This window comes from Platalea leucorodia (genome assembly GCF_965183815.1).
Source record: "Platalea leucorodia genome assembly, chromosome: 4".
Taxonomy (NCBI): domain Eukaryota; kingdom Metazoa; phylum Chordata; class Aves; order Pelecaniformes; family Threskiornithidae; genus Platalea; species Platalea leucorodia.
Genome location: NC_138826.1, coordinates 127067425 through 127087000, shown reverse-complemented (window position 1 = coordinate 127087000; position 19576 = coordinate 127067425). Strand labels below are relative to the sequence as shown.

The 19576-nt window shown below is 68.0% G+C and overlaps 1 protein-coding gene across 1 annotated transcript in view; it reads left to right on the top strand.

Moving 5' to 3' along the window:
- The window catches only part of SND1 (staphylococcal nuclease and tudor domain containing 1), a 134365-nt gene that overhangs the window by 70970 nt on the left and 43819 nt on the right, over nt 1–19576 (top strand). Inside the window, exons 13-15 of the mRNA XM_082310600.1 lie at nt 4548–4658; nt 9146–9218; nt 16435–16576. Coding sequence (XP_082166726.1) covers nt 4548–4658; nt 9146–9218; nt 16435–16576 — 326 coding nt within the window. The remainder of the gene's footprint in view (nt 1–4547; nt 4659–9145; nt 9219–16434; nt 16577–19576) is intronic.

The following is a 19576-nucleotide window of genomic DNA, read 5'->3' as shown; positions in this document are numbered from 1 at the left end:
GCCGGGAGAGGCTCACGGAGCAGCCCGCGAGGTTTTGGAGAGACGCGGGGCCACCGGTTCGACCCGCCGCCGCTCCCTTGCCATGGCTGGCCCGTGCTGGGAAGGGCTGCTGCGGTGCCGGGGAGCGGCCGCAGTGGATGCCGGAGAGCTCTGCAGCGGGCGAGCGCCGGGGTGGCAGCGGGCATCGGTGCCTGCCGCAGCCCGGCCGTCCCAGCCCGTTTGCTTCGGGGTGGCGGGTTTGATTAGAAACTGCACCGGTTTACATAACGCTGCTTAAAAACCTCATCTTTGCCTAATTTAGCCAAACTTCCCAAATGAAGCCCCATCGCCATCATCCCGATAGGCTCCCAGCCGCCCCGGCGAGGAGGATGGGGGGGCCGAAGGGGCCCGGTGCCTCCGCCGGCCTCCCCACGGCGTGCGCGGCTCTCCCCGCTCGGAGCCTCGGCTAACCTGCGCCGAAACTGGGATTTGTTTCCTCCAAACCAGGCTGTGATCTATGACAGGCTCGCCCGGCGCTCGGGCTGCAGAGGTGGCTTAATGTTAGATTTTTAATGATCCCTCCATTAATCCCGGTATTCTGGGATTTAATGCTTGCTGCCCTTTGACCGGTGGAAATGATGAAAACTTTGATTTCATGCATATTGGATACTTCTGGAGTCTAGTGCCAGGAATAGCTGCTTATCCGCGCGGAGCGGAGCGGATTAAAGCGCTGGGGGATGGGGCAGGGGTGGGCATGGGATGGGGAGCGGGATGCGGCTGGGATGGGGAGCGGGATGCGGCTGGGATGGGGAGCAGGATGCGGCCAGGATGAGGACTGGGATGTGGCTGGGATGGGGAGCAGGATGTGTCTGGGATGGGAGTGGGATGCAGCCAGGATGAGGACTGGGATGTGGCTGGGATGGGGAGCGGGATGCGGCTGGGATGAGGACTGGGATGTGGCTGGGATGGGGAGCAGGATGCGACTGGGATGGGGAGCGGGATGCGGCTGGGATGGGGAGTGGGATGCGGCTGGGATGGGGAGCGGGATGCAACTGGGATGGGGAGCGGGATGCGGCTGGGATGGGGAGCGGGATGCGGCTGGGATGGGGAGCGGGACGCAGGGCCCCGGGCTGGGTGGGTGCGTCGGGCAGGGCGCTGGTGGCCCCTGGGGGCCAGGTCCCCCGGGGTCTGTCCTCCCCCTCCTCTCCGAGAGCCTGGGCGCCGCTGCGCAGCGCGGCGGGGCGCAGCAGGGCGCAGCAGGGGTGCCCTCGCCCCACGGGCGCCTCCTCTCCATCACCCCACAGGGCAGCGCTCCCGCGTACCTCCGACCCTGCCGGAGCCTTTGGGCTCTCGGTTAGCGAGGACGGAGGCAGGGTCTGGGGTCTCCCTGGCCCCCCCCGTGCCCTGACGGGGCTCCAGCCCGGCCGGCTGCGGCTGTGCCCGCCCGGGACCCGCCAGCGAGCCGGTGTGCTCGCTCCAGGTTCGGCGTTCCTGGGGTGGAGGTGGCTTTTCCTTCTGCTGGAGGAGCGCGAATGCGGGCGAGAGCTGGTCCTGGGCTGCGGGACCCGGTGCCGGGGGAAGGAGGGGGCCTGGGCAGCCGGGGCCGGCGGTGCCTGGCGGGGGTTAGCTCCGCACGGGGTTGTGACCCCTCGGTAGGCTAATTCGCCGTTGCAGATGGTGCAGGGCGCTGCGGTGGAGCAGAAACCTTTGCTGGGGGAAAGGCTGGTGCCTGCGCTGGAGCCATGCAGGGTCCCAGAGCAGCCGAGAGGCCGCGCGGGGAAGGGAAACTGAGGCAGCCGGGCGCTGCACCGCCTGGCACCTCCTGTTTGCTCTCAGTCCCCACCAGCCACAGGAGCGTCGTCTCTGAAACCTTAATTGGAGCCGGGCTGCGGCACCTTTGATGCTCTGGGGTGGCAGCAGCTGGGACCGGCACCTTTTGGGTCCGAATCCGTGGTTGCACCGGGCGTCTCCATCCCCTCTTGCTGGGGACCGAAAAGCCGGGGGGAGCGCGGCCGCCCTCCCCCTGCGCAGCCCCCACCCATCCCGGCTCCTTTAGGACCCGGCGGCGCCGTGGGAGCAAACGCTGGCAATTTTGCTTGTCTTATAAAAAGCCGTAACCATGATATTGCGGAATAAATGAAGCCATCAAACAGAGGTGGCAACAAGATTACAACACTTCACGAGCGCTGGGGGCAGAATGAAATTGTCCGTTTAGCGAGCAGGCGGGAGCGCTTGCTGGCACGGTTGTTTCCCGATGCTTTCCACGGTGGGTTTTATTCCCCTCCGCTCTTCCCAGCTCCTGGCCCCGCGCCCGCTCTCTTCCCCAGGACGGGGCTGGGGCGATGGGTGGGGATGGAGCGGCCCGGCCGGTGCAGGGTGCAGGGTGCAGGGTGCAGGGTGGGCGTCTCCTCTGGATAGGACCCCCCAGCCCAGATCCGGCCGGGCTTTGCACGAGCATGGAAATGCCGTCAGGGCCGGCAAGCCGCCGGCTCCTGAGCCCCGGGGTGGGGACGTGGGACACGAAGGGGTGCCCCAGGCTGCCTGCCCGCGCTGGGGTGGGATGTGACCGTGCGGGGAGCCGTCCTGCCCGGGGCTGGTGGTGGTTGCCGTTCAGGGCTCGTCCCCGTGGTGGGTCGGGCTGGGGAGGTGCTGCCGATCTACTGCTCCGGGGGTGCAGCTCTCCCCCGCGTGCCCATCACCAGAGTCTCTGGCCTCAGGCTCGCTCGGGCGTCTCCCCCGCTGTGTGTTGGGCAAGGGTCTGCTGGTGACGCACGTCCCCGCTCGTGCACCGAGCGATGCTCGGGAGCCTGGGGCGGCGCAGAGGCACGACGGCGAGCGGGAAGCACGGTGGCACGGAGCCGCGGGCAGCTTGGCCCTCCCGTCCCTCCCTGGCGCCGGGGCCACCCTGCGCTCACCGGCGAGGACGTGCATGTGGCTGGAAGTGCCCATCTGGGAGCACATCTGGCTCTCATCGGAGGCAGCCGCCGCCGGCTCGTCCCTCCTGCGCCCTCCCTGTGCCGTGCCCAAAGCTGGGTCCTCCCGTGGCGGGGGGCACAGGGTGTTCCTGGGGGACACATCCGACGTGCCGTCCCCGGTCCCGGCACTGCCGCGGGGCCACCTGCTCCTGTCCTCGCCCCGGCGCGGGCGCACGCTGCCAGCCCGGGCGGTTCGGCGCTGAGACGGGCTGCGGCTGCCCGCCACGTCCTGCAGCTCCTCGCCGCTTCGGCTTGGCTGCAGGCAGCTGCGTCCCGACCGGAGCTCGCCTGGAGGGCTGCCGCCGGCAGCGACCTCGGCTGCTCATCCCGGGGCACGCAGTCCTCACCGGCCGGGCCGGCTGGCACCGAGCTGCTGGGGAGGTCTGGATCTACCAGCACCCATCGGTGGGCAGGAGCCCACCAGGCACCTCTGGCAGATTTGTGGGGGTTTGGGGTGCTGCTGCCTCTCACCTCCAAATCGCCCCATGGCTCTGCAGCCCTGCCGGGGGACTCATGGATGGGGACGAGGGCGGGCGTCCCCGCAGCTCGTCCCTGACGGGGTCACCCCCCGCCCGTTGCCATCGGGCCGTGCCCCGTCCTCCCGAGGTGCTGAGGACCCTGGGGACGGAGCCGGGCACCCAGCTCTGCCCAGCCCCAAACCTCGACATCCCCCGGCGGGACAGAGCGCGGCGCCGGGGGGCCGCTGGGACGCCGCGGGTGCCACCAGCCCTGCGCTCGCCTCCCCCCGGCACAGCCTCCTGTTCGTGCCCAAAATAGCTGGAGGTGCTTATTCCTGGTTGCTTGGCATTTCGAGCGCTACCTCTGCAGCTGCCTCCTGCTGCAGCTTATTTCCTCGTTTACGAATCCTTATTTTTTTTTTTTTTTCCCCCTGCTCCGAGCTGAGACCTATTTTCAGCTCCCGGTGCTGGCTCTGCCCTTCCCCCTCTCCAGGGCAGGGGGTGCTCCTGGGGCTTGCGGATGGATCAGGCCCCCCTATACATATACTATATATAAATATATGTTGGTTGTTTTTTTTTTTAAGTAGTGAATTAGCGGTCCATGCCCTGCCTGTGTAATTGGAGGAGAATTACAGATGCGCTCAGCGAAGGAGAATTTATGAATTTGTTTAAAGCAGCAGAGTGTAATGGCAGCCAATTTACCGCGCCGCCTCGGCACGCGGCGCCCGTTAGCAGCCGGCGCCCGTGCCCGGCCAGTGCCGACCTCCCCTCTCCCATGAGGGGGTGGCAAGGACAAAATAGCGATAGGAAGGCAAAATCCCACGGCCCGGGGGCGCCGGCCCCTCTGGTTTTGGGGAGTCGCGCGGGGGTTTTGGGGTGCCGCCGGGAGATCGCCCACCGCAGAGGTCCGGCACTAACGTGCCCCGAAGTCCCCGTTAATTGTGAAATGTTGCTCCAAGCACCTTTCCTTGGTGGGAAACAGGGTGGGGGTCTCCTCTTTGCCCCCCCCGGCTGGTTTGAACCCCTCCGGTGTCAGGGACCAGCGCGGTGCACGGGGTCCGGCTATGGTGGCAGGGGGAGATGGGCCCCTCCGCCCCGCCACCGGTGCTGAGCCCCCCGCTCTTCTCTCCCGCAGCAACATCGCCGAAGCGCTGGTGAGCAAGGGCCTGGCCACCGTCATCCGCTACCGGCAAGACGACGACCAAAGATCCTCGCACTACGACGAGCTCCTGGCCGCGGAGGCTCGGTGAGTGCCGTGCCGGGGCGGCGGTGCTCCCCCAGCCGCGGGGTGCCCGTCCTGCCTCTCGGGGTGGCTCGCAGGAGGTTCAGAGCTGCACCGCATCCATCCCATCCCTGCCACGTCCTGTCTGTCCGTCTGTCCCCACTGCTCGGGGTGGCCTCCCTGCCCCGCATCCCTCCTAGCCGGGGCAAGCATCCTCTCCCCTCCGCAGGCTCTGCGAGGTCTCCGCTCGCCCTGGCTCCCGCCCCGCCGACTCCCCGGCAGCCAAATCCCTCCCCGGCTGCGTGTGCCCCCCTACCCCGACCCCCTCCACGCTGCCGGCGCGGCGCTGGTGCCGCAGACGGGCTCGGCGCTGGCGGAGGGCCAGGCGCGCCGTGAGTCAGTGGGAAACATCGCGCTGCGTGGCGGGTTCTCCGTGTTAACGCCGGAGCTGCCTGTAGGCAGCTGAAGGCAGATAACATTTGCAAAACGCCTGGGAGGGGGTTTGGAGTCTCACGGCCCATTGCGTGCATCACGCCGGGGTTCAAAGGGCCCCGCTCCGCTCCTCGGGGCGGCGAGCCCGGCGGAGCGCTGCCGCAGCCTTCCCGCCCCGGCCTGTCTGCCGGAGAAGTAATTGCATTTAAACCCTGTGACGTCCGAGCCGATCCGAAGGACTTGAGACACATTCTGGCCTCCTGTAATTAGGTTGAGGTTATCGTGGTGAGAAAAATGCGTGTGGATGCCTCCCCGCCCCGTGTCCGCGGCGGAGGCGGCAGAAACGCTGATGCAGGCAGGGGCGCGCTGCCTGCCTTCTCCTCTGCCAGCTGGGAGGAGCGGGAAGGGCTGCGTTTTCTGCCTGACCGGGCAGCCCTGCCGGCTCTGCTGCCTGCCTGCACCTCGCCTGCGGGCAGGGATGCACCGGGCAGGTTGTGTCGGCGCCCCGCAGCCGGACGGCGCTTGTACGTCGCTCGGGTGGGAGGGAAGCGCAGAGCGTTGCCTTCCTCGGGCAGCGCCCGTCTTCCCGAGTCGCTCTCCTGGGGTCCGTGGCCCAGGTGTGCGTGGCCCAGATGTGCACGGTTGAGGTTGCACGGTCCAGATGTGCACGGTTGAGGTTGCACGGCCCAGGCGTGCACGGTCCCGGCATGCGTGATCCAGCTTTTCACAGTCCAGCGGTGCACGGTCCAGCTGCACACAGCCCAGGGTGCACAGCCCAGGCACATGTGATCCAGCTGTGCACGGTCCAGGCATGCACAGTCCAGCTGTTCATAGTCCAGGAGTGCACAGTCCAGGCGTGCACGGTCCAGATGTGCATGGTCCAGGTGTGTGTGATCCAGCTGTGCACGGGCCAGGGTGCATGGCCCAGGCACACATGAACCAGCTGTGCACAGTCCAGGCGTGCACGGTCCAGGCATGCACAGTCCAGCTGTGCGCAGTGCAGGCGTGTACGGCCCGAGCACGTGTGATCCAGATGTGCACGGTCCAGCTCCCTGCAGGAGGCGACCGCGCTGCTCAGCCCCCCCTTGCAGCCCGGTGCCCCCTGCCCCAGGGCCGCATCCCTGCACGGAGAGCTCTGCCCCTGCTCCGCAGGGAGAGGCCCGGCGCGGGCTGCGCCCCATCCATCCTCCCGCATCCCAAGGGTCACCCGGGGATGAGCAACGGGCACCCCTTCCCTCTCCCGGCTCTGCTCCCCTCCGGCCGAGCTGCCACCCACCCCCCGGTCCCCCCCCCGCCGCCGCTCCCATGTCCCCATGGGCACTGGCCCGACGCCGCCTGCACCGGAGGCAGCGGCACGGTGGGATTTCAGCTCCTCCTCGGCAGCAACTTTGGCAGCAGCCGACGGCGCTGTGCCGACAGCAGGGGAGAGCAGCTTTGAGGGGGTTGCGGCGTGGTTTCTGCCAGCTCGCCGTGCAAGACTGTGCTCAGTTTTACTGCGAGCCTCTCGCCGTTGAGGGGGAAGGCTGATAAATGGGCTCTCGCGCTCCCTTTCCCCCCCGCCCCGTGCGGCGTGGGATCGGCGGCCGGCAGATTGCTCGGGGCCTCATTGCCGAGCGACGGGGATGTGCCTTTTAGAAAGCGGATGCGCCTGGCATTAAATCAGCATCTCGGAGCGCTCCGGCGTGGGCGATCCTCCAGCCGGGCACCGGGATACCCGGGCTTGGATGTGGCGGATGGAGCCCGGCAGCCAGGCTCTGGGTGTGGGGGAGGTTCGAGCTCGGATGTGCCAAATATCGGGATGCTCGGATGTCCTGAATATCGGGATGCTCGGATGTCCCCGCTCGCTCCCCGGCTGCCGTCCCGAGCGCTGCCGCCCGTGCCCGCAGTGGAGGGGGTCGTGCCGGCGGCGGAGGCGGCTCAGCCATGCCGTTAGCCACGGCACACCCCGGTTCGGTGGTTGTGCCGGCACGGGGCTGGCTGCCTCCAGAGGAGCTGGCGGCTGCGGGGCGATGCCGGGGACAGAACCACGCTCCCGAGGGGAAGGGGAGGTTTGGGGCGAGATCGGGGTGCGCTCCCCTGCGGCAAACCCCGCGGCTGGGAAGAGAAGCTCCGGAGCTGGCGGGGGCGACTGCGGGGACGCGGGGCTCCCGTCCGGGGGGCACTGCCGCACCGCCCGCACCCCTGCCCCGCCGCGGCACAAGGGCGAGCGTCCCCGGCTGCCCTCGCTCTGGTTTCCAGCCGGCTGCGTGTTATGGTACTTGTTTAACTTGGTCGCTCTTCTTAACCCGGGGAAAGAGCCGGTTCCCTGAAAAAAAAAAGCTATTTCTTGCCAAGCCACTTATCCCTGCGTGCAGCGTTGAGCGGGGAGGAGCATCTCAAAGGAGGGTGAGGGAGAAAGAAGAAATCCTTTTGCTGATTTAACAGGTTGGCTTCTTCCAGACAGCTCCTCGAATGCTCCAGCTCAGCAAATTGATTGCTGTACAAAGCCTCGGTAGGGGCTTTGAATTTTTCCCCTTGTATTTTTATTATCATCACAAGTCCACTCTGAACAAATTTGTGCCTCTTCCCTGGGAGCAGCTATTAGGTAGGCTTGAAAAACGAGGAGCTTTCATTTCCAGGCTGCTGCAGGAGCCCGAGGAGCGGCCGTGCCCGGGGGAAGGGGCGAATCTGGGGGACGGCGGGGCGCAGGGCTCGTTGCTTGAATCACGGGAGCCTCTTGCAGCCTGGGGCCGAAGGGTGATGAAGGGAGGACGAGGGACCAGCGCTGATAAAGCAGGGCTGGCTTTGCCGGGGCAGCCCCCGGCTCCGGGCATCCTTTGGGATGAGCCGAAGTCTCGGCCTGGCCCGGCCACGGGCGCTGGCAAGCCCGAGGCGGGGGCACAGCATCCTCTGGGAGACGTGGGGCAGGGCCCTGGTTCCCAGCCCCGCTTGCGCTGCTGGATTCGCCACCCCGCTGCCGCTGGGCTTCAAAAAAACCCCAACGCCCAAACCGCCGAGCAGCGGGCTCGCGACCGCCTCGGGAGCTCGCCACGGCTGTGCCAAGCGCGCTCACCCGCGGCGCGGCACCGGCAGGGCGGCAGCGGGCAGCAGCTCCCCGCTCGCTTCTGCTTTGCGCCGGTAACACCTGGACAAGAAGCTTGGCCTTTGGGAGCTGGAAAAGGACAAACCTGTCAGGGGAAGGAGCTCTAATGAACATGTGCTGGCCTTTCACCGCCGTGGCCGGCCCTTCTGCTCCCTCCCGCGCCCGGCAATAAGCCAGCCCGGCTGTGAACTGCAGGAAAACCAAATAAATCTGCTGCCGGCTTGCCGGCGCGGCTGCCCTCGCCGTCCACCCGCCGGGGCGGCACGCACCCCGATTCTGCCCGTGCCGCTGGGTGCACCCCAGGTGCCGGGGCGGTGAGGATCGGCGGTGCCGCGGTCCCGGGCTCTGCTTTGGGGCCGTGGTGCTCAGTCCCACGCCGATGGCCGCGGTGCTGCTGGAGAGCCGTGTCCCTAATCCCCTCCGCGGCCAGGTCTGGAGGTTGATCCCGTCCCGGTGCTGCACCCTCCTCCCCAGGCAGAGCCGGCACGGCGGCCAGCATCCGCGGCGGCTCGGCACCGTGCTGCAGAACCGGGGCCGGCATCGGTTCCGGGGCAGCCGCTCGTTTCTCAGCCATGAAATGCCTTCCATGTCTGGGGTTGCTTCGTTCAGGCTCCTCATCGTCTGTATATTATTTTAACCTGGAAGGAACTTATTTCCATTAGAATCGGAGCGTTCGCCACGTATTTTGCATTTAAAATGCTTCATGTGATTAAGCGCTGAAAGAAACAGGTATTAATTTTGCGCCTTGCCGGGGCCCTCGCCTTCCTTTTGATCCCTCCCTTTGTGTGGGGAACAAAGCAATTTAATTTGGTAACGGGGACGAGTGGTCCCTCTGATCAGGTACGCGCGCAGCTCGGGTCAGCCGCCCAGGGCCGGGAATTGGGATTAGCAGGCTAACGAGCCGGCCGGTCTCTCGCCGGGCGGGCGCGGGGGCCAACGCCGGCCCTTCCAGCCGCCGCGGCGGGTGCTGACGGCTCGTGCCACCTCTCTTTTGCAGGGCTATCAAGAACGGCAAAGGGCTGCACAGCAAGAAGGAGGTGCCGATTCACCGGGTGGCCGACATCTCCGGGGTAAGGACCTTCCGGCACGCGGCGCGGGGAGCGGCCGCACCGGCTGCGCCACGTGTGCGGTTGTTTGCCGGGATGGGGCGCGTGGAGCAGAGCCGGATCGGTGCCGGGTGCCGGCGCTCCCGCATGGCCCGCGATCCCGCTCGCTGCATGCGGGACGTGCGGGAATTCTGCAGGCACGGCGCCTGCCCGCTGGCTCTGCCGGAGCAGCCGGGACGCCCGGCTGGGGCTGGCACGCGGGAGCACGGCAGCCCATCGTCCTCCTCCGCCGGGGCTGGTGGCCCCCCAGGTGCCACTGCAGGAGCCGTTTGTCACCCCCGGCGCACCCCGAAAGGGCGAAATGAGATTTCTCCTGGGGTTTCTCTTCGCCGGGGGGCCGTGGGGCGGTCTCACCGCCAGCCTCGTGCCGGCATCGCCCCGAACATCGGCGACGAAGGTGACCCCGCGGTGCCGCAGGGTTTTGCAACGCCCGCGGCGGTGCCAGATTCATTCATAAGCCAGCAGATAGGAGCTGCGTCCGTGCGTCCGTCCTGGGTTTGGTGCCCCGGCTCTCGAGAAGTTCCTTCGTGTCCGTGGGGGGACGGAGCTCCGTCCTGGGCGCCCCGATTCCTGCCTGCCCCAGCCTCCCGCCCTGCTTTCAGTCGCTGGGGTCTGCGGCGGTGTCTGCTGCTCTCAGGAGATGGAGACGGCTCATCCTCCCCAGGCCGGCCCCTCGCGGGGTCCCGGCCGGACAGGGCTCGGTGAAGGGTGCTGGGACACCCCCGGCAGAGCTGCCGGCTCCCCGGGGCTCGGCTGCCTTTTAGGCTTCTAAAAAACCACACGTTGGCGCGGTCGCCCGCAAAGAGCGAGGCAAACCGGCGGCGGTGGCAGGACGCGGGGCCGTCCCTGCTCCGAGCCCCCCGGCCCCTGTCCCGGCAGGGTCCCCGCGCCGGGGCCGCGCTGCCGCCGGCATCGTTAGGAGCCCCCGTAACTCAATCAGGGCAGCGAGCGAAAGGGTTGGAGCCGGATGGGAGGGGGAGGGCCCCCGCAAACAAAATTAGGCTAATACATCACGGCTTTTATGAAGATTTGTTAATCTTTTTAAATCTTTAATAGTTTTCTGTAAATTGATCCCGGCCTTCGTTAGCCGCGTGTCAGCAGTTGTGCGGCGTGATGAATGCGGGCGCGCGCCGCGCTGACAGCGGGTGCTTTACCACTGCCAAAATAATTCAATGTGAATTAGCGTCGGGCTCGGCGAGCGCCCGTGCCCGGGGTCCCGCGGGGCTCGGGGCGGCGGGAGGGCGAGCATCGCGGTTCCCCGGGCTCTGCTGTTGGTCTGGCTGTCGGTCCCGGCTTCCCAGCACCAAACTGGAGCCTCTCCGGCGCTGCGCTGGGATGGGAGGCAGGAGCCACGCGGGGCTGGGGGGGAAGGCGATCTATTGGGGTGCCAGGGACCCCAACAGCAGGGCTTGCCGGTGATGCAGAGGCAGGGAGCCGCCGGGCAGAGGTGGCTGTGCGTGGCGTGGCACGGTGTCTGTCCATCCCCTCCCAGCCACGGCCCCGCAGCCCCCATGCTGCTGCCAAACCCGCTCAGTGCAACGCCCAGCCCCGGCCCCCCCGGGACGTGGGTGCCTGTCGAGGCACGGTTGGCCCCGGGTGCCGCGGTGGGGTGTCCGGGACCGGCGCTGTGCCATCAACAGAGTGGCTCGTGTGGCATTGCTCTGGGTCCCTCGTCCGCTGGAGACATCCCTGTCCCCGGGCTCCTCCGTACCCGATGCTCCTGCGGTTTTGCCCGCTGCCCTTTCCCGGTGCGGCATCTCCCCTTGCCGCAGCACTCTGTGGGGAACCGGTGTCGGGAAAACACGGGCTCTGGGGCTGTGCCGCCTTTCAGGTGGCGGTGACAGGGCGGGCACAGGACCCTCAGGGCCACCCCGACCCTGACCCGTGCCGGTGCATCCCGGGGGGTGGCTTTGGCGCATCCCTCGCCCATGGATGTCAACCTGTGCCGTCCACCAGCACGGCACCGGCACCATGTCCTTGTCCCTGGGTCGTCATCTCTGTCCCCACCCTGTCAAGCTGCTGGTCCCCAGCTCTGCCTTACCCTGCCTCCCCAGTCCTGAGCATCCCGGCTGGCTTGGCGACCGGGATGCAAAACTCAGGGAATTAGCTCAAACACAGGATTCAGCCTGGTTTTGCCGGCTCTGGCGCAGCCTCCTGCCCTCCCGCCCCGGCTCATGCTGCGAAATGTCCCTTCCCTGGGGTTCAAGCCACCCGACGGTGGCTGCCCTGGTGTCCCCGGGGCATCCTGCTCCTCTCCAACACCCCAAGACCTCCCGGTCCCGTCCCCCATTCCCATTCCCTGCCGGCCGGGAGCTGCAAAGGGAAGCAGCGTCCCTCCTCAGGGACCCGCGATGCTGCAGGCAAGAAAAATCCCCCCCAAAAACCAGAGAAAAAGCAGAGAGGGAAGCGCAGCAGCGATACGAATCCACGCTAGCTCGCTTCTCCCGTTAGCGTGCGGCCCGGCACGAGAGCGCAGGCAAGCGCGTGGCAGCCCGGCCGCCGGAAAGCGTCCTGTCCTTGTGAAAAGTCCTTGAATAATTTTGCATAATTGGCAGAGCTTCACATAAAAGTGGAGTCGGGATGACATTTTTTTTTTTCTCCTCGCTGTATTTATGCAGAGTTTCCCTTCAATTCACAGCTAATTAAATGCTCGAGGCGTTAAAATCATAGTAACAGGGGTGGTATCACCTGGGTGGAAGGAGCGGGCCGGGAGCGGGGCGGCAGAGCCGGCAGCGCCCGGTGGGATGCCCCGGGCTGTCCTTACCCGGGGAGCCCTGAAGAGGTGCGGGATGGGGGTGCCGGGGGTTCGCACCCCCGAGGTGGACGCAGGTGGGTCGTGCCCTGGAAGTGCCTCTTTCTCCCCAGGAGAGGAGCCTGAGCTGCCAGCTCGTGGCAGGGGACGAATCCTGCCCGGCCCTGGGCAGCGCTGAAGGTGGGAGCCGAGGCTCGGCGCGGCCGGGATGGGGAGGGGGAGATGCCAGTGCGGTGGAGGTCCCCCGCTTCCCTTCCCCGTCTGAATTTATCCGGTGATGCCTCCCAGCCGCCGGCGCGCGCTCCCCGGCGGGTCCGAGAGCCTCTGTCCCCGTGCGCCCGTGCAGGCGCGTCCGACGGCGTCCCCCCGACCCTCGGTGGGATAAGGCGGGCGGGCTGCGAGCATCCCGACCCGGCACCCGCTCCTGCACCCACCCACCACGGTGCTGGTGCTCCGCCGCGCTCCCGGTGCCGTGGCCCCTCCGGAGGCTGCCAGGCCGGCTCCTGCCGCGGGATCGGTGCGGGCTGGGCGCTGTTTGCCCGTCGCAGGCTGCTCCCGGGGCGGCTGGGACTTCACTGTCCCGTGCCGAGCAGGAGGAGCGTGGGGTCACCGGCCCTGGAGAGCAGATCCAGGGGAAGCCGGGCCGGGAGCTCGTTGTGTCCGTCCCCTCCAAACCGCAGCGCCCGTGTCTGGCTGTCCCCGAGGCACCCGCTGGGTCCCTGCCGGAGCTGGGGACGATGGCGCGGGGTGCTCGGCTCCTTCCTCCCACCGCAGAGCCCTGGAGCAGGAGCCGGCCCCGGCGGTGCGGGACGTCTGTGCGTGTCCTTCAGCACGCAGCCAAAGGCCGGACACGGCGGCAGCGCCGGCTTAGCTGGGCGGCTGCGAGCTCTCTGCACCGGCTGCCGCCCATCCCTGAGGCCACCCACGTGTGTGCCGGGCTGGCACGACGGCTCAGACCTGTGCCGCGGAGCCAGAGCCACCCCGAGTGCTCCCAAAATTCACTCCCAGAAATTGGCACAGCCATCCCCTCCGCCGGCATCTGCACCCCCTGCTCCTTCCCTGTCCCGCCGGCTGCTCGGCACCGCAGCCCCCGGCCCCTCGGCGGGCGATGCCGGGCACGTGCCATCCCGGGGGAGCCCAACCAGCCGGGCTCGGGGTGGGGCTGCAGCGCGGCGCTCGCCGCTGCTGGGAAGAGCTGCCGGAGTTTCCACCGCCACGGAGCAGCTGCGAGGTCTGCGTGGGGACGGGAGCGGCTCCGTGGCGGCAGGCGTGGGATGCACACGGTGAGCGTTGGTGCTGCCGCGCGTCCTGCTGCTCCGGTCGGCGCCGACGGCAGGAGGGGAAACGCCTCGGTGGGGGCGAGGGATGCGCTTGGGCATCCCGTAGCCCCAGCGTTAAACGCTGCAGCCCAGCGTCCGAGCCCGCCCTCTCCCTGCTCCCGCCGTCTCTGTTTCGGCGGGCACCGTCCCCTCGCCGCGCACCGCGCGGCGGCCGCCCAGCACCCTCGGTGGGGTCAGGGTCAGCCCCGCTGGTGGCGGCGAGGCCGTGCCCGGGGAAGCCGCCGCGTAGAGGCCAGCACAGCCCCATTTGGGGAGGGTCCGAGGGGACCGTGCGCGCCGGCTCAAAGCCCCGGCCCCTGCCTCACGTCCAGCTTTTCCCGGCACCCGCGGCGAGCAGACCTGTGCCTGCGTGGTGGAGGTGGCATCACCCGCACCCAGGAGCAAGGGCACTTCGGCAGGCCAGGCGGCAAGAAAGGCACGAAGCGTCCCGCAGCATCCTCCCAGCAGCGCGGCTCCCCTCTGCCTTCACGCCCAAAGCCCCAAATAAACCTGCCCTAATGGATTTTGGGGACCAAGCGGACACCCATCCCCGCCGTGCCGGGCCGCCGCGGCTGCCGGCGCGCCTCGCCGCGCAGGAATCGCCGCTCTCCACTTATTATTCCACGGTACCGCCGGGCGCTGGCACGTCTCCGCGCCTCTTGCGGAAGAGCTGCTTTGTTTGTGCAGATCCCGGCGGATTTTTAAGGTCATTCTCCAGCACGTTCGAACGCCGCCGCCTCCTTTCGATGCTGACGGCAGCCGGCTCGCGGGGCTGATCTTCGCCGCCGACCTCTTCCTCGCTGCCTCCACCACCCGCTCGGGGCAGCCGGGGCGTCGGGGTCCCCGATCCCGCACTTTTGGGCCGGAGCAGGGATGCCCACCCCACGGTGGGCTCCTTCTTGCAGCTCTTTTTTTTCCTTAAGCTAATCGAATTGTGACTGCCTAGTGATTACCGCTAATTAGTGGCCTTCATTAGCGGCTCCCATTTTAGATTTGCATATGTTAGACCTAAGTGGTTAACGCCGGGTAATGCGGTTTTTCTTTGCATGCAGATTGCACTTACATGTGTTGTATTAACTTCTTGACTGCACATCTGCTAAAAAAACCTCCCCGGGCGTGTTTTGTGCGCGGAGCGCACGTGGCGGCGAGCGATCCGGCATCCGGCGCGGCGGGGAGCGATGCAGCGGGATTTCGGGGGGTCTTTGTCTGCCAGCCCTGCCCCGGCCGGGCTGCTGGGGGGGTCGGGTTTGCCGGGGACCCCTTCGCGGCTGGAGGGGGTGGGTGCCTGCAGCCAGGGGAGCTGGGACGTCGGCACAAAGGTGCTGCTCGAGCGTCGGTGCGCGGCCGGGGAGCCGCTGGGCCGTGCCGCCGGGTCTGCACGCTGCCGCCCCGAGCCTTTTGGCTCTGGGAGAAAGATGGCGAAGCACCGGCGTGGCAGGTGACGGTGTCCTTTCCCGTGCCGGAGCTGGAAGATGGCAGCTCTGGCGCTTGGGGACTGCCGAGATCTGCGTGCGCTCGATGCATGGAGCAGCTCCAGGTTGCAGAGCAGCAACACCTGGGGCCGCGGCGGCAGCACGGGCCGGCTCCACGCAGCCAGTGGCTTGGGGTCGCACGGGTGGGCAAGCGAGCAGCCGCCCGCTGCACCGGAGCGGATTAAAACAGGGACGCACGCAAACACCGGCCCCTTTGCTCTTGCCGTTCTGCGAGCTGCTCGTGCTGCCGGCACCGACACCCGCCGGGGCCGCGGGCAGAGCTGCAGGCAGAGCTGCAGGCAGAGCCGTGCGGCTCCTGCTCCTTCAGCTCCCGGTGCTCGTGCCGCCGCTCCCCCATCCCCGGAGGGGCACGGAGATTTGCCTCTTCGCCGCTGCCATCTTACAGCCCGCTCTGGAAGCAGCTCCGGCTCCTCTGCCAGCTCCTGTGCCAGCAGATGCCGGCGCCGGCCCCCTCCCGCCCTGGCTCCCAGCCGCTGCTCCAGAGATTTGCAGCCGCCTCCGCTCGCCTGCCTTCCCCAGCCCAGCCCCTGCCCTCCCCACGCCTTTCCAACGCCAGCAGCTTGCATTTAACTTAATAAAAGTTATTAAGCCCGGCTCCGGCCCCGCCGCCCCGGCCGTGGACCAGCTCCTGCCTCCATCCCTGCCTGCCAGAGCCGGCTCCGGGCCCTCCCGAGAGGCGCCTGGCTTTGGCCGCGGCACGCTCCCCTCCCTCCTCTGCGGCTCGTTTTTCTAAATGAAGGCCGGAGCGAGATGAAAAGCCACCTGGCTGCCGTTTTGGGGGGAGCTGCTGCTTTTTTTTTCTCTTTCTTCCTTGGGTAAATAAATTAGGAGCTTGTGACACAGAGCGGCTTGCCCGCGGGACAGGCGGCACACAGAGATGCCGGCCGAAGCTGCCGCGCCGAAGCCGAGATGGCCGCTGGGGTCTGCGGTTCCCCGGCTGCGGCTGCACCGTGCGGAGAGGTTCCAGCCGGCACCGGGCCGGCACTCGGCGTCGGGTCTGCCGGCACGTGGGTGCTGCACCAGCCCCTCGCAGAGACGGCGACGCTGGCGGTGGTGCCGCTGGGAGGACCCCAGGGATGCACCCGCTGCTCTGTGCCGGGGCACCCCGCCGCCCCCCCGGCCTCCTGAGCCCCTTGGCGGCTCGTTAAGTTTTTATTAACGAAGGTGCCTGGGTTGGTACAGAGGGGTTCGCTGCTGGGAAGGGAGCAGGCTGCGCGCGGAGCCGGGGTTTCCCAGGGGTCATGGGCTGCTCCGTTATGGAAGGGAGGGATGGGGCCTGCTCCTGCCTGCTCCTGCCTGCTCCTGCCTGCACCCAGGCTGCCATCCCCGTGCTGGAGCAGTCGGAGCCGGCCCCCCCGGGACGTGGGTGCAGGCGTGGGGTGCACGGTCCATCCTGAGCCGGGAGAAGCCGGATCCCTGCCCGCATCCTGCGTCCCTCCCCAGCCGGCACGGGGCAGGCGAGGCCGATCCGGGCACCGAGCCCACGGCAAGGAGCGGCCGCTGTCCCCACCGTGAGGGACATCGGGGTGCCGGCGGGTCCCCGCGCACCGAGGGGGGCGGTCGGCGCCCCCGGCGTGCCGTGCCCCCCGCCCTGACCCCCCGTTTTCTCCCCGCAGGACACCCAGAAGGCGAAGCAGTTCCTGCCCTTCCTGCAGCGCGCCGGCCGCTCCGAGGCCGTGGTGGAGTACGTCTTCAGCGGCTCCCGGCTGAAGCTCTTCATGCCAAAGGAAACCTGCCTCATCACCTTCCTGCTGGCAGGTGAGCGCCGCCGGGCGCGGGGCCTGGCCCCCCGGGGCCGCGGGCGAGGTTAATGCCGGTGCTGCCGCCGCGTCGGCCTGGGGAGGGGGTTCACGGAGCTGGGGAGCGCTGGCTGGAGGTGAGCAGAGGGTTCGGCTGCTGCCGGCGGCTCCCGCCCTCTCCCCGCGCCGCAGTCGTGTCCGCGCCTGCCAGCCTCCCCGGCGGGGTTCGCTCTGCGGGGACGCCGGAGCGCTGTCCCCCCGCTGAGCCCCCCGAGGCTTGGGGCGCGTTTGGATGCCCTGTGGGGTGGCTGCTCGCCCCCTCTTCCCTCCTCGGCCCCGCTGCCTGCGGGCAGGGCAGGCAGGGCAGGCAGGGCGCTCGCCTGCAGCGATGGGGGGCCCGGGAAGGTCGCTCTCCTCCACCAAAGCCGGGGAGCATGCGGCGAACCCCAGGAGCGTGGCGCGGTCGCGGGAGGAGGTGGCGGGGCTGCGGGACCCCCGGGGACACGTGGGGACAGGGACGAGCGCGAGCGGCTCTTGGGCCGGGCTGGCGGAGGTGCCAGCGGACGCTCCGGGTGCATCGCCCCAGGGGCTTGCCCGTGCACCGGGATGAGGGTGCGCATCCCCGCGTGGACGGGGCGGTTGTTTTGGTAGGTCCTACAAAAACCGAAGAATCCCCCCACTAAAGCAGGCCGGCTCGCGGTGCGTATTGCAGCCAAGGCTTCGCCGCGGAGCGGAGCGTGGCAGGACCATCGCGAACCCCGGCCCTTTGGAGGTGCCACCCTCTAGGCTGGCAGCGGGACGGGCGGACGGTGCCGAGGCGTCAGCCGGCAGCGTGCCGGGACGGGGAAGCCCGTCACCGGTGAGAGCGGCGGCTCACTGAGTCTCCGCCGGCACTGCCGGATCCCTCGGTGGGAGAGGATGTGGGGCGGCTCATCTCCTGCTCCCGTTTCTATGGCAATAACCGTGTATAAAGGATGACCCTGAACGCCGATCGTTCACAACTTGGTTATGAAAAATTCAATAAGCATATAAATAGATCTTATATGGGGATAAAAACACCGACTTTTCCGTAAGCAGCAGCTCTTGCCGCTCCCACCGAAGGAATATTTATCCTGGGGGGGAGCGTGGGGGCCGGGATGGAGCCGGGAAGCCTTCGTCTGCCCCTTTGTTCCCGGAGCCGGGGAACGGTGCCGTGCGCTGGCAAAGCCAGCCTGCGGCACGGGAGCAGCCACCCGCCTGCGCTGCCTGCGCCTCCGCCCGCTCGCTGCCCCCCAGGGCTTCGTGGCCACTGGCGCCGAGGGCTTCGGGGAGCGGGAAGGACCGCGCCTGGTCCCGGCGATGCTCCTGGAGCGCGGCTCAAGGCGCTGACCCAGGGTGACCGGGAAGGATGCCCCGGTCCCCCGCTTCGCCCGCTCGCTCTGACGAGCAAACCCCAGCCCCTCGCGCCCCACAGCCCTTCCCCGTTGCACCCAAAGGCGCAGATCCCGCCTGTCCCCGTCCGCCTGAGCTCCGGCTGCCGGCGCACCCCTCGCTCCGGCCGCCTGCTCCTCGTGGTCTGTAGGACACGGCCAGCCTGGCCAGGGCCCCCCAGTCCCACCGGTGCCCGTCACCGTCACCCCCCAGCGCCCAAACCTCCCCCGAGCGGTGCTCTCGCCTGGGGACAGCCCGGCCCCGTGGCCGGCCGGAGCACGAGCGTCCCCAGCCCCGCTCCGGGCTGACTCCTGCGCGTGGGAAGCGTGTCCTAAACCTGTCCTTCTCCGCGTGCTTGCGCGTATAAATAGGCACGCAGTCTTATTTATAATTAACCATTCTTAAAGTCAGCTGCAAAAGACGGGGAAACGAGACTCCCCCTTGCCTGTGACTGAGACATTAAAATTTTAAGAAGCGATAAAACTCCCACGTGCTCGGGAGGAGGAATTCAGATATATTTAAATATTTCTGGTTTAAAAGGCTGCCGCTGGGTTCAGCCGTGTTTCATACGCAAGAATCCTGCCGGCTTCTCCGAGTGCTCCCGGCGAGGGGAGCTGGTGGCAGAGCACCGTCCCGGCGGATCCGGCATCGTCCCGCCGCCACGCTCGGGGATGCTCTCCCCGATTTCAGGCCCTGCCGCCGGCTGTGGCTGGGGTGGGATTTGCTTCGCTCCTGCTGCTCGAGTGCCCGTTTCAGGGGAGTGGAAGGAGCCGTCGCGGTTCCCGGCGCTGGCGGCGGCAGCCCGCCGTGCCCCATCCTCGTCCTCGCCGGCGCAACGCCCGCGGCCGATGCTCGGGACCGGGGACGCGCACCCCGTGTCCCACGGGACCTCCACGGGGTCGGCAGCGATGGATCCCCTTCCCACGGCGGGGTGAACGGGCTCCCGCCATCCCTCCCCGGGGCCCGGCAGTTAAATACACCCGGCCCTGCCGGTGACGGCGGTTCCCGGCCGCTCGCGGCGAGGCTCCGGCTCGGCCTTTCCGCTTAGGCGGGTAATTTTTAAATTAAAGGGGAGGGCGGCCTGGAAATGGATGGCTCCGGGGGGAGCGCGCTCGCCGCAAAGTCATATTTAATCCCCGTTGCTGTGGCGACTGACCGGCTGGCGCCCGCGCCCGCGGCCCCTTTTGCTCCAAAAAGTTCCCAAAGTGGTGAATAACCCCCAGCCCCCGCTGCCTCGGGGGCCCCGGGGCCGCCAGGGGTCCCTGGAGCGATGGGGGTCCCTGGAGCGATGGGGCCGGGGTGCCCGTGGGGCGCGGCGGGCGCCGATGCTCTGGGTCACCCCGGCCACCTCCTCGGCTGCGTCGGTGCTGCCCTGCGCCGGGCAGCTCACTGGGAAGTTGAGGAGGGCTGGGAACGCCGAGCGGGCGGCTCGTCGCCTCCCGTGCAGCCGCGCCGGGGCCGGGCTCGGGAGCAAAGATTTCAGGGTGTCTGGGGCCACGGGGCTGCGGTGACCGTGGGCGGCTGCAGCCCTCCGGGAAATGCAGCTGCAGCCCTTTGCAGCAGCCCCTGCATCTCCTGGGGTGTCCTGCACTGCACGGGAGCATCCTGC